The sequence below is a fragment of the Rhinoraja longicauda genome, chromosome 35 (assembly GCF_053455715.1).
Source record: "Rhinoraja longicauda isolate Sanriku21f chromosome 35, sRhiLon1.1, whole genome shotgun sequence".
Classification (NCBI taxonomy): domain Eukaryota; kingdom Metazoa; phylum Chordata; class Chondrichthyes; order Rajiformes; family Arhynchobatidae; genus Rhinoraja; species Rhinoraja longicauda.
Window position 1 is genome coordinate 16,231,442 of NC_135987.1, and position 13,625 is coordinate 16,245,066.

General features: G+C 41.9%; 1 protein-coding gene across 1 annotated transcript in view; it reads left to right on the forward strand.

The window, feature by feature from the left end:
* csgalnact2 (chondroitin sulfate N-acetylgalactosaminyltransferase 2) overlaps positions 1–5,078 on the forward strand; it is a 50,933-nt gene extending 45,855 nt beyond the window's left edge. Inside the window, exon 8 of the mRNA XM_078428319.1 lies at positions 166–5,078. Coding sequence (XP_078284445.1) covers positions 166–458 — 293 coding nt within the window. The 3' untranslated portion in view covers positions 459–5,078. The remainder of the gene's footprint in view (positions 1–165) is intronic.
* Positions 5,079–13,625: the final 8,547 nt, after the last annotated feature.

The following is a 13,625-nucleotide window of genomic DNA, read 5'->3' on the forward strand; positions in this document are numbered from 1 at the left end:
CGTCGGGGCGGTCGGCATCCTCGTCCATACCAGCCATTTTAAAGGCGCAATCTAGTGCATGAGATGGCTCCCACACAGGTTGCTCCCCATTTGCATGGTGCTGCATGGACACATCTAAACTGATTTGCAATGCCGTGTGAATACAAAATAGATTTTTCTTTGCAGGTGGCTTTGACCTAGATGTGAAAGGCTGGGGTGGGGAGGACGTCCACCTGTACAGGAGGTATCTCCACAGTGATTTGATTGTGGTGAGGACACCAGTCTCCAGCCTCTTCCACCTGTGGCACGAGAAGCACTGCGCAGATGAGCTGACGCCGGAGCAGTATCGGATGTGCATTCAGTCGAAAGCCATGAACGAGGCTTCACAGGCTCACCTGGGAATGCTGGTGTTCCGCGAGGAGATCGAAGCACATCTCCGTAAGCAAGCCTACAGAACAGACAGTGACATTCCTGACTGACCCTGATCTCCACCAATTTGTGGTCTTTGGACCAGGACCAAACATGTTTCATAATGGGGCAGCAGATGTCAAAATAACATATAAACATAGTGCAGTGCTTGATAAATGGCATCAATTGAGCTGATAATTTAAAAAAATTAATAGGGCTCTTCGTCAATGTATTGGGTCTGTATCAGATACCCAGGAGTTTCTGCAGGTTGGTAAAACAATTATGTCTCTTCCAATGTGCACTCTTGACTTACACATTTTTCAACTAGTCTGTCTCTTTGCAGCATGCAAGAATTGTAGTCCCAGAGCAATAAGCTGCACATGGTCCAGGAAAGGCAATGCTTTCGTTGAATTAACAGGATAATGGAGAGCTATGGAACTATGTGGGACCACAACTGTACAACCTCCATCCTTTAAAGCTGCCTCTTTGTTTCTAGTCACCTGCGAATGCAATGTAAGGTCCGGTTAAAGATCAGTCAGGACCTGGGAACCATTGATGAGTGTAACTACGTACCAGTGGGTCTCATTTAATTGATTCTGGGTCTGAAGACCTGCCTTGAAACCGAAGCAAGCTGTTACTGAACACTTGTTCAGTATTGTCAAGAGACACATCCATTGGATGGGATGTTCAACTGAGAATCCGTCACATTCAGGCAAATATCAGGAGATCCATGGATCAGTTGAGCAGAGGCATTGTCACATTTCTCTGTCCAATGTCTCTCCCTCGTCCAATACCACCAACAAATCAATCAAGACATCTCCAAACATTGGGACCAGAAAGCTGCAAATCATGCAAAGAGACATTGGTACAATCTTGGTAGAGGGAGAATACAAGAAAACTGAATTAAACTGTGAATAAAAGCTGAAATCTTATGTTTTTTTGTAGACACCTTCAAAATATTGAATGTGAAGCACTTTGAGATGTTTTTTTAGATGCAAGGCATTATTTGGTAAATGGTTTTTTTATCCTGCATATTTTCTGCCATCCCACTAAAGGTTTGGGATTGTATACTCCAAGAAGTGTTGAGTCTGTGTGGCTGTGTCAAGAGAAGTACAGTAAACAATGTGAAGGAACCCAAGGTTAATTAATCAAAGTCAACTGCTTTGTAGAACACCTCATAAGCAATTTGAGCTGTGGAGTATTGGAATATATTAATCACATTTTCATACCCCTGTCCATTTAGGTGGTGAGAGTGTTTGAGGTTAGTGTCTGTTTAAATGTGGGAAGGTGCAGCAGAATTCTGTCAGTGGGGATGAATGCATCTTGCATCATTGTATTTAATTTTTAATTTTATGGCTCTCTGTTTCCAACCATCAGGAAAGCCATTGACAGTATTACTGGAAGTATACTCAAAGACATGCTAATTCTTCAACGGGAAATTTGCCAAAATTAAGCTGAAAACTGCCGACAAATTTGTTTTTAGAACAGGGTTCACATCACAAGGCTTCCGTCCACTTCACACACTCTAGTTTCTCTCTTATTTTCAATCCTTCTCTCCCTGATGAAATAAAATATCAGGGAAGATGGAAATCTGAATAAAAGCAGGGAATTTGTAAGAGCTCAGACAGTGTCAGTGAAGGATGAACATTAATGCTTCAGGTCAATAAAATGTGACTATTTTTTGTACAGATGCAACTTGGAATGTTGAATCCAACCAACAATTTTCATTCTTTGACCCTGCACATTTATTGGCCCATTCTACTGAGCTGCCTCTGACTGCTCTGTATTTGTTGCACTAGAAGACTGATATACAAAGCAGTGGATGAAGAGCCCAAATCACGAGGGAGTGTTCCCATTTTAAGAATCTCGTGATTAATTTCACAGCTAGTAAATTCCAGGGAGCCAGAGAGGTGCAATACCCCCATCTCAGCACCTGAATTTAGTTTAGTTTTTAGTTTAGGGATACATCGCAAAAACAGGCCCTGTTCTAGCCCACCGAGTCTGCACCGAACAGCGATCCCTGCACATTAACACTATCCTACACACTAGGGAGAATTTTTACATCTATAACAAGCCAATTAACCTACAAAGCTGTACGTCTTTGGAGCGTGGGAGGAAACCGAAGATCTTGGAGAAAACGCACTCGGTCACGGGGAGAAGGTACAAACTCCGTACAGACCGTACCCAGAGTCAGGTCGAACCCGGGTCTCTGGCGCTGTAAGGCAGTAGCTCTACCGCTGCGCCACGATGCCGCCTAATTAATAATTAGACAGTTATAAATAGGATTACCAGAAATGTAAGTAACTCATAAATAATACAGAGAGGTACTTGAATCTTGAATCTTGAATCTTAAACAAGCTTGCTTGACCAGCACTGACTAATTATCGACTGATGAATTAAGGCAGAGGCACCATTTGCAATAGCGAATTACTCCATGAATTGGATGTTATCAATTAATATTGTAACTCAGTTTAAATCAGTCTGATTGTTTTTGGAACAAGTTATTTGGTTTGCCAATAACAGCAGCTAATCAGTCAGTAAAGTTTCCAGAGTTTATGATTTTATCTCTGAGAGGCAGGTGGTTGATCTCCTCCCTCCTTTTGGATTGTTGAGGTGGGTGCTGACATGTTGGGTTGATGAGCTCTATTGTCTGATCCATTGTCCACTTTGCACATAACCATATCTGAGATAAACACAAAGTGCTGAAGGAACTCAGCGGGTAAGCAGCATCTGTTGAGGGAAGGATAGACGACGTTTCGGGTCAAGACCCTTCTTCAGACTGATTATCTTTTGGATCTTTTGGATCGGGACTCTTCTTCAGACTGAGATAGTTTAACCTGATCTTCTTTGATATGTGATAACTTGTACTGGTAAATGATTTGTTTCTCTCTCATTGCATTTGCTGTACATTCAAACTTTTATAACTTCTTACTCTGTGCCTTCAAGATTATTTTCTGTATTTACAAAATGAAGGTCACTACAAAAAAGAAACTTACTGATTAACAAAGACAAAGATTACCAGCTGAGAGGTATACCCTCTGGTGTTCCTTAGATTCAGAGATGTTCTTCCTTCAGTTTAATTAGCAATCGGAATAAGAAACATGCAACTCTTTCGGTGGTATTTGCTTCTGTTGGGGTTTGGAAAGTGCCAAAGTTAATTAGGTGTGGCACCTCATGCAACAGTAAGAACATTTTACTTCCCTCACCTTGTTCGTTAACAAGGTGTTTTCAGACATCCACAAACTACTTGTTGAGTTTTGCCTTATTTGTGTGCTTCATTTCATTGGTGAGGAGTGTTTGTTACACAGTAACATGGTCTTAATTAGTTTTTAGTAACCACTTGCTCTGGACCAAGATGATGTTTTTAACCAGATTAAGTTTTAAAACATCATCTTATCATACTTTGTCCCCGTATTATTTATTTATAGAGTGAAGGACAAAGTGGGGCAAGGATTGAAATTGATAGGCCACTGATGTTTGAGATTTTTGCCATGCAGATCAGTGCGACCCAAGTAGAACTTTAACGCCCAATTCTTAAACTCCAGCAGGGACTTGAATTCCATGTAAGTTCAGCAAAAGTGGAACAAATGGAAATTAGCAAATTAATTTCTGCAGAAATCTAACCAAGACAGCAAGGAATTTGAAGGTATTGTAGTGTCCATATATATAGCCTTTGTCACTAGTGTGAATCAGCTGCCTTGATCAGATTCTGACTTTATACAATGTTAAAGTTTCTGCAGAAATTAATTTGATAATTTCCATTTGTTCCAGAACAGTTCAATAATTAAAATGTTTACAGTGCACCTTTGGTACATGGTAGAGGCCAATTATGTAGACTACAGAGAGCTAACCTGACTTCTGATATTGCACATGAAAGCTGGTAGTTGCTAAATCGTGCCTTTATATATTTTTCAGTAGATTTGTTCAGTATTAAAATTATGGAAGTGATCATCTGGACCCAACATGGGAACCTGTTGGTTGACATTTGTGCTGTTAATTGAATTCATTCCTGTATCTCTTATTTGCACTTGGATGACGTGAATTGTCACAGAAGCTTTTCAACCAGTTACATCTATTGTTTTTGTGGAATCGCTAATAGGGATTTTGAAATTAAGACCTGTGAAAGAGCTAAAGAAGGGGTGAACTGATCATCTGGGAGAATGAGTTGTTTGATTCTCTGGGGGAGGGATTTTGGCACAGAGCATGACTTTCTCCCTCATTTGAGAATGGATGGCAGTATTTTGTCAGAAGCAAGCTGACAATCTGTGTTCTGACCCCTCATATCTGCACTGACTGATAGTAGCAAATATTTACTCCCAGATATTAAGCTCCACAGGCTTCAGCAGCAGGAAACTAATACCGAGATGACAGAATAGGGTTGGAGAACTTGTTGATCTCATGATACCGTTGGGTTAAAGTAAAGCCCTCAGCGGGTCTCTATACTATCAGCCTGAGAGAGAATCATGTGACACCACTCATTACTTCCCTAGTATTTTTCTTTGTTGCTCAAAGCGTTAAGCCGCAAAAGTATACTGTTTATATGAAGAGGGTGTTCAGACCGTAAGTGGTCCAAGTGGTAGTCTCGCATACCGTGTTTCCTTTTTGTTCTCGCCTGTGTTAAATAGGGCAAGTTTATGTTTACCGTCAGGAGTCTGTATGACCTCTGTCTCAATAAATGCTGAAATACTGTTTATTGCATTGTCATCATTTGATCTTGCATTGCACCAAACTTTTGTGCAGAATGTACTTTGAATATCTCAAGAATATCCAGGACCCTTTGTCAGAACAACAGTATCAGTGTTCTTCCAGGAGAGGGGGGTGTTGTGCTGTAGTGAAGAGTCATATCACATGCCTTCTGCTAAACCGTTAGAGATTAGATGGCATCACTGGGGAGCATGTAGAGATTGGATATTAAGTAAGTGCCCTTCCAGTGCATTCATCTTGCATGGTTGGTTGTCGTGGGAACTGGTTTCTTGAGTACATCGCTTGTTAATGTTATACATCTTTTCCTCCACAGATATTCCTCTATGAATATCTAATTTTTGATATCTTTTGTTATAATGCTATTGACTTTTAGGGTATGTATTCTCAATTTTTGAATTGTATAATGGAAAGTGTCTCACCATAATGCACTTTGTGCATCTTTAACGGCACTTGTCTTCATTTCAAGTGTCGTGTTCTGCTCGTTATCAGGATTCATCACAATTTATCGTGTCCAACCTACAAGATGGCTTCAAATCCCTCCAGGAGTTCTGCAGATCGAACCTACTCTGAGAAGCTCGGAGTATTCGTACTAACTTCATTGTAATGAATAGACGTGAAAAGGGTGAAGGCTTGGTCGGCACCAATTATTCATGAAATCCACAACATTGACAGTGACCCTTATCAAAGTGGATAAAATAAAAATTAATGTCCAAAATGTGTTCCACAACAATGTAATACCATTTACAAAAAGGCAGAGTTGATATAATGAAGGGCTAAAGGGCTAAAAGAGTGGTTAGAAGGTGAGAATTAACAGCGAATACCCCTGAGTTGAGTGATTTTGGCAAAAAATAAAATTGTTATCACAAAATTGTGTGACTTTTTTACCTGCCAATCCCTCCCTTATCTCTGCTTGTGTTTGTTGAATCTCCAGACTGCAATATCTAAGGGTGATCATTGCTTGCTTCATTGCAACCTTCAGCCACACTATTTCACTGGAAGCTGCTATTCCTCGTTTAGTGGTTAAAATGTGAGCATCAGAAAGGATGGCCGATCAAACTTTTCTTATCGAGTCAATGCTTTTGGTGTGGCAATGTGCTGCAACAGCATAAACTGGTTTTGGCTCTGGATAATAGAGTTTGTTTTAACATGAAGGAATGTTTGGTACCATGTTTGGTACTTGCACTGATGTTGGGCCCCACTTCTCTGCTTTCCTTCTGTGATTTCCCTCTGGACTGCGTTGGGATCGGGTTGCTGTTCTGAGGATTTCATGTCTTTTCATCTTCAGCCCGCCATAAAATCACTTCCCTTTCACTCTCGGGATTAATTCAAATGGCGACTGAACTTCTTGATGTGTTGGACTGCTCCCGACTTCTTACTGTCAATGCATTTGGACTTTTCACCCTCCAGAGTAGCTGGTCAGAACTTTTGGTTGATGTTCTCAGCGAGCATATTACCGTGGTTGGCAATGTAGGGCGAAACATTTCTACTGCTATGTTATCCTGCCATTATTTTGAGAGAATTAGCTATCTGTGACCATCCTGAGGACGTCCAAAGAAAGTAAATTTCTACATTTCCATCAATCTCAATATTTCCGTGAGGGCACCCTATGTGTCAAAATGCTATAGTCATATGGATTATTTGTGATGGAATTGGGAACCTTGAAGACATTTATTGGGAGTATACAGAAATCCAATGTAAATGGTGAAGGAGTGGCATGCTTCCCACACTACCTACCTGCCCAACGCTTCCAAGTATCTCCTGCCCCATCTGCGGCAGCATTCTGCGAGTATCTCATTAGTCTCATCAACCACCTCAGAGCCCACAGAACTGGACTGGACACACATCTTTGATTCCAGAAGACCGAGGAGAAGATCTAATTAAGTTTCCAGTCTTCCTATAACCACTGCCAACTGCTTACCGCTGGTGAAGCCTTCAATCAGGGTAAATTGCAAAGTTCGGTCTGGTAATGAAGGTGTTAAAAGGTTGGTGAGATTTCTTGGCTTGCTGGTTTGATTCTGCTGCCAAGCCATTCTTTGCATCTGAGCTGCTATATTTCTATTAAAATCCTCAAAGCAGTTTCACACAGATACTTCAATGGTTATTTTACAGATGGTGCACAGCACCATCCAATTCAGAGGCTGTTAGAATCGTCAGATCAGAGACGGTTGGCCAGATTGTGTTGACATCTCTCTGATGGCTCTGCAGAGAACCTGAAGAAGGGACGACCAGAAACGTCATCCATCCTTCCTCTCTGCCTGTCCCGCTGAGTTACTCCAGCATTTTGTGTCTATCATCGGTGTAAACCAGCATCTGCAGTTCCTTCCTACACAATAAGAGGACTAACACGTTCTGGCTGCTTTGCATTGCAATGGTGGAGGTTGGGCGCTGTTGTGTCTGATCCCTTGCTCTGCCCCTAGTCCCACTATTGAACTAGGAATGTCCAAGCAAAGATTAGATGATAAAGGGAGATGGTCTTTTGAAAAACAAATTATACAGATGGGGAATGCGAAACAAAAACACAGAAAATGCTGGAAGAGCTTGTGTGGTATCTGTTAGATCATCATTACCAGGGTGATCAAATAGAAACCGGTTAACGTTTCAGTTCCAGGATCATCCTTAGAACCTATCCTCGCCCTCCTGTCCTTTCTCCACTTGTTCTATCATTATCTAGGTTACTCTCCCACATCTTCCAACACTGTCTGATATTTACCTCCCACCCACACCAGCTGTTTTCCAGATGAATAAATTAAAAAGCATCTGCTGTTTACCAGGGCATCAAGAAATGGGATGCCTCTTGCAAGGTCATAGCAATGTTGTGGTAATGCTGTGGTCAATTAAGGGAACACCTGGTCAAATGAATAGGAAGGAACAGCAGTTGCTGGTTTACACTGAAGATATACACAAATTTCTGGAATAACTCAGCGGGACAGGCAACATCTCTGGAGAGAAGGAATGGGTGACATTTTGGGTCGAGACCCTTTTTCGGACTGAGAGTCAGGGGAGAGGGAAACTCACTCATTCCTTTTCTCCAGACATGCTGCCTGTCCCGCTGAGTTACTCCAGCTTTTTGTGTCTTAACTCCTGGTTAAACTTCATAATAGGACTTTTTGGCATTAATTTTAACTTAAAACGCATTGGATATTATTTAGTCTGATACTATTCCTAGTACATTTGTATGAAGATGTGTAAATGGTGGTGTGTGTATGGAATGAGCTGCCAAAGGAGGTAATTGAGGCAGGGACAATTGCAATTTCAAGGGATATGGGGAAAAAGACAGAATGGGGTACAGATTTTGGATGATCAGCCATGATCATATTGAATGGCAGTGCTGGCTCAAAGGACTGAATGGCCTACTCCTGCACATATTTTCTATGTTTAAGAAACAATTAGACGGTACATGGATAGGACAGGTTTGGAGGAACATGGGCCAAACGCATGCAAGTGGGACTAGTGTAGATGGGACATGTTGGTCGGTATGGGCAAGTTGGGCCAAAGGGCCTGTTTCCACATTGTATGACTCTATGACTCCATGTGTAAATGTTTTATGTGAGAATATGAAGTAATAATAACACTCATATGACATGCAGGTTCACCCAGGTTACCAACACCAGACTTATGGAAATCAGTCCATTCAAATCAGCTCCCATAAATATTATTAAATTCAAATTGGAAAACTAACCAATTTGCATGCAGCCTCTCCCCACAGTAATCATGCACCATTGTCTTTTAAGATCACAGATTGCTCGCTTTGTCCTCGGAGGCCACTTAAAAGGTGGTTGCTTTGGAAATCGACAAGCAATCACATTTATTCATACTTCTTTAAAAATAATATATTAAACAATGTAACATCTACTGATACTTCAAAACCAGCCATTGAGCATGGGACATGGTGTTTATGTGCAATTGTAACTAGGCGAGGGGGGAGAGAATAATAAAACGTTCATGCTGTTTGGCCTTCGGCTGTTTGACACTAAAGGTCTGGAGGAATGGTTAATCAAAAGAATGATTTCTGTATTTTCTGACTTGTGAATAAAATTGATTTAATAGACATCTGTGAAATCAGGGACTGGCCTGTAACAGGTTTTCTGTAATACAGGCTAACAACAACTATTACACATTTCAATGGTTCAATGGTTTCTTTATTATCATCTTTAATTCTGGGGAATACAAAAGAGTACTTGGATTGGTATACCTTTCTGCTGGTAATATGCGTTTTTGTCATGTGAAATTATTCTTAGTCTGTGATCAGATTTTCACTCTCTCTGTCTCTCTGTGTACCTCTCTCACTCCCTCTCCTCTCTCTCTCTCTCTCGAGCTGAAAGAAGGATTGCCTCAGAACGTACTGCCTTGGCTGGGAAAAAGAGCAGAAAAGCCAAAGGAAGTGTGGTCAAGTGGGTTTAAAACTAACAAGGAAATAGATCTGAGTTGAATCCAGTGATCCAGTGCAAAGCTACCTGTGCAGATTTCAAGAAGTGATATTGGATTCACATTTGAAAGTGTGGTATGTAAACTCCCAAAAGCCAATAAATTTTAGCAATCCTCAAAGAAAATTGTGTAGGAAGGAACTGCAGATGCTGGTTTATACCGACGATAGACATAAAATGCTGGAGTAACTCAGCGGGTCAGGCAGCATCTCTGGGGAAAAGGAATAGGTGACATTTTGGGTCGGAACCCTTCAAACACAAAGAATATTACTCTGTGTAACAGGTGCATTCTGAAGTAGGCGAACTCTACCAGGAGAGGGAGATGCTGTGCTTTTGAAAAATACAGCAAAGACTCAGCAGATAAAGCTGTGACTTGTGAAGTGTGTGGAATCTGGATATGGCAGGGGTATGTATATCCTTCCTATGTGTTTATCTTGTATGATCACTGCTTCTGGAGGCACCGGCAGAGATAAGTTGGGCTGAACAGCATGTTTTTCAGAACTGCACATTCTATCCCAATAGCATTCAATCCCAATAACAAAATCACAAAGAGGCAAAGGGAAACAGCATGGCGATTGACCCTTCGGCCCATTGAACCCATGCCAACCATCTACCACCCATTAAGGCAAATTCACCATTAGTTTCACAACCTCATCAACTACCACTCAACTATATGAGGGGGCAATTCATAGTTTAGTTTTAGTTTAGTTTAATTCAGTATATTGTCAGGTGTACCGAGGTACAGGGAAAAGCTTTTTTGTTGTGTGCTACCCAGTCAACGGAAAGAGTATACATGATTACAATCAAGTGGTTCATCGTGTACAGATACAGGATGGGATGTGGAAGAGCGAGACTAACTGCAGGCAGTCACAAGGAGAACATGCAAACTCCCCACAGACAGCACCTAAGGTTAGGATTCTTTGGCTTGCACCATCATGGTCTGCTTTAACAAGAATAAAGTAGAGTATGTTATTTGTTATGTTTAATGTGTCTGTAAAGCTGCAGTAAGTAGGAATTTAATGGTTCCGGTATGATAATTAAGTATTCTTGACTCATGAGGCATTCTGCACTTGAGGCTCTGCTGACTGTCCCACTATGCACCCAATGTCTGTTTTGATCCACATGTACACATACTCTCCAGCCACCCAGCCATCGTCTCTGTCACACACACACACCCGCTGCCTCACACCATCATTCACATACTCTCTCTCACTTGTCCACTCCCTCTAACACATTCAGTCTCAAGATCCTGAAGAGGCTCAGCACCACAACAGACCCTTCGGCCCATCAGGTCCCCGCCAACCATCAAGCATGTCTCTTCGCATTAGTTCTCCCCTAACCCATTTTGTTGACTCCACATTCCCATCAACCCCCTCTCCCCCACTCCCCCTCTACACACTGGGAGCAATTTCCAGCAAGTCAATTAACCTGCTAACCCACATGTGTTTGCAATGTGCGAGGAAACCACAGCACCCCGAGGAAACCCACATTGTGACAGGGAGAACATATAAACTCCATGCAGGCAACACCCAAAGTCAGGATTGAACCTGGGTCACTGGAGCCGAGAGGCGGCAGCTCGACCAGCTGCACCACTGTGCCGCCCTGAACATAAATACACAGTGATAGTGCGCATCTGTGTTTTCTTTCTGTAATTTCCTCCTGTGCAGCGTTGGGCTCGGACTGCCGCTCTGAAGACTTAATGCCTTTTCATCTATCGCCAGCAGTAAAATCATTTCCCATTCACACTCGGGATTGATTCTAACAGCCGCTGAGCCTTTTGACGTGTTGGACCACTCCCAATGCCTTACGATAAACCCTAATTGGTTTCTCGTCCTCCGGAGTGGCTCATGTGAACTCTTGGCTCATGTTCTCATTCTTTGTGGCTGAGCCTTATCACATTCTATTAAAAAGATAGGACTCTATTAAAAAGAGTTTAGAGGGGGGAAAAAAAAAATTGTGGCCTTTCCCTATTAGTAGTTGGGGAGGGATGGAGATAATTTATCATTCTGAATGAAAAAGAGTGTTTACGTCTCTCTCACCCCTTCAGGTCATCCTGGAATGTCATAGAGTCAAACAACATGGAAATAGGCCCTTCAGCCCGACTTGTCCGTGCTGACCAAGATGCTGCATCTAAGCTAAACCTTTTTGCTTGTATTTAGCCCATATCCCTCCTCACCTTTCCTATCTATGTACCTGTCCAAGAGAGCATTACAACAAATGAAATACTTTAAAGATAAGTTACTGATGCTGCAAATATTTGTACATTGCAAGGATTTAAGGAGTTAATATCAACCATTACTCTGGAATAATTTTCCTGCTCTTCTTTAGAATTAAACCTTGCATCTTTTCCATCCATGGAAAGTAAACTTGGCTCTTACTTAAAGGGTTCATCCAAAGTACATCTCTTCTGACATTGTAGCAGTGCACTGGAATATCAAGCAGATATTTTGGTGCTGAAAAACAAACTGCTGGAGGAACTCAGCGTGTCAGGCAGCATCAATGGGGGGAAGTGGACAGTTTATGTTTAAGATTCGGACCCTTCTTTCGATAGTCAAATATTTCTGTGCAGAAGTGCCTGGAGTGATACTCAAGCCCAAGACCTTCTGACTCAAAGCTAAACGACTACCTACTGAGCCACAGCTGACACTTGGCCAAGGCACACTCTCACAGTCGTTCTCCTCTGAAGGGAGAGTTTCTGGTCTTTATCCGCACTGATGATGAGGTCCCAGAATCTTCGTGTTTGAAATCGTGAGCAGGGATGCCAATTCTCCCAGTAAGTCTGCACGACTTAAGGATTCATTTCAGGGCCACCACCGCAAACAGGGGGAGAGAAAAATAAATGAAGCTCAGAAAACTCTTGCGGACCTCCATAGGGCAGATGCAGCGATGCTGTGGAAACTAAAACCAGGGATCACTGTCTCAGAATAAGAGTAAGCCATTGTCGAGTGAGATGTGGAGAAGATTCGTCATTCAGAGGGTGGAGTTCTTTACTCTGGTAATCTGCCAAGAGTTTATTACTGATTCCAATCAAAACAGAAATCTAGAGATTTCTGGATATAGTGGAATTAATCACTGGGAAATGACAGGGAGGTGAAAGATCAGCCATAACTTGATGAAAGGCAAATCAGGCTCGAGAGGCCTGGCATCTAATGTTTATGTTCATTAAAAAATAAAGGTGTATTTAATATTTTTGAAAACTTTTTGTTTGCAATTATATTTTTCTAAATGTTTGCAGCAGATAAGGACTGCCAGTCAGGCAGGACTCTTGGAGTTGAGCCACCAAGACTGTGCCTGCCGTCCAATGGATACGGAAGGGCTGGGTGTGGTCAGGTTAGGCTGGGCTGTCAATGTGATGGAGGTTAGAGATCATATGGTAAAGTACCCAGGCGTATGACTTATCAAAAAATCCAGCCTGACGTGCGATGTTTCTCTCCACCAGATGTGACTCTTGCCTCAATCTTTGTACTTTTCCATCAGCCTGATTTCCACTGCCTTGCATCCTATTGTGATGCAATGCGGATGGTTGTGTAAGGTCCCGCTATGGGGCAGAGCCTTACGTCATTCCCTGTGACCTCTCTACCATTTGAGACAGCCTTTGCCATTCAGTCTGAGCAGTCCAAGTTTATTTCCCATCCCTCAGTTATTCTGACCACCACAACTTAACCTTTCTCATTGACCTGCTTGCATAGATTCCTGTTACAGGTACCAATCTCCTCGCCTATTCCATACGCTAGCCAGCTTTTCCCACTTGCCATTCCCTGGGGAAAAAAAGTTCATCCTGAATACCAAATCCCCACTGTTAAATTTAGTTGAAAGTTTGTTTTAGATTCACCTGAGCAGTCAGTGCAGGTAACCAGGAACCAACACCAAACTGGAGGTGTGTGCCGGTCCATCAGTACTGTCTGGACATTTTGATACTCCAAATTGAGGTGGAGAATGTGTGTGTAAATGGAGATGAAAAAATTAAAGATGGAAAACATCAGTTGTGTGGCTGAAATATGTTTTTGCTTTAGAGTAACTGATTCATATGTTGCAAATATTTTGTTTTATTTTTTTTATAAAAGACCCAAGGACTGAGCCAAGAACCAAGTATCAAGCCCAGAAAAAAGA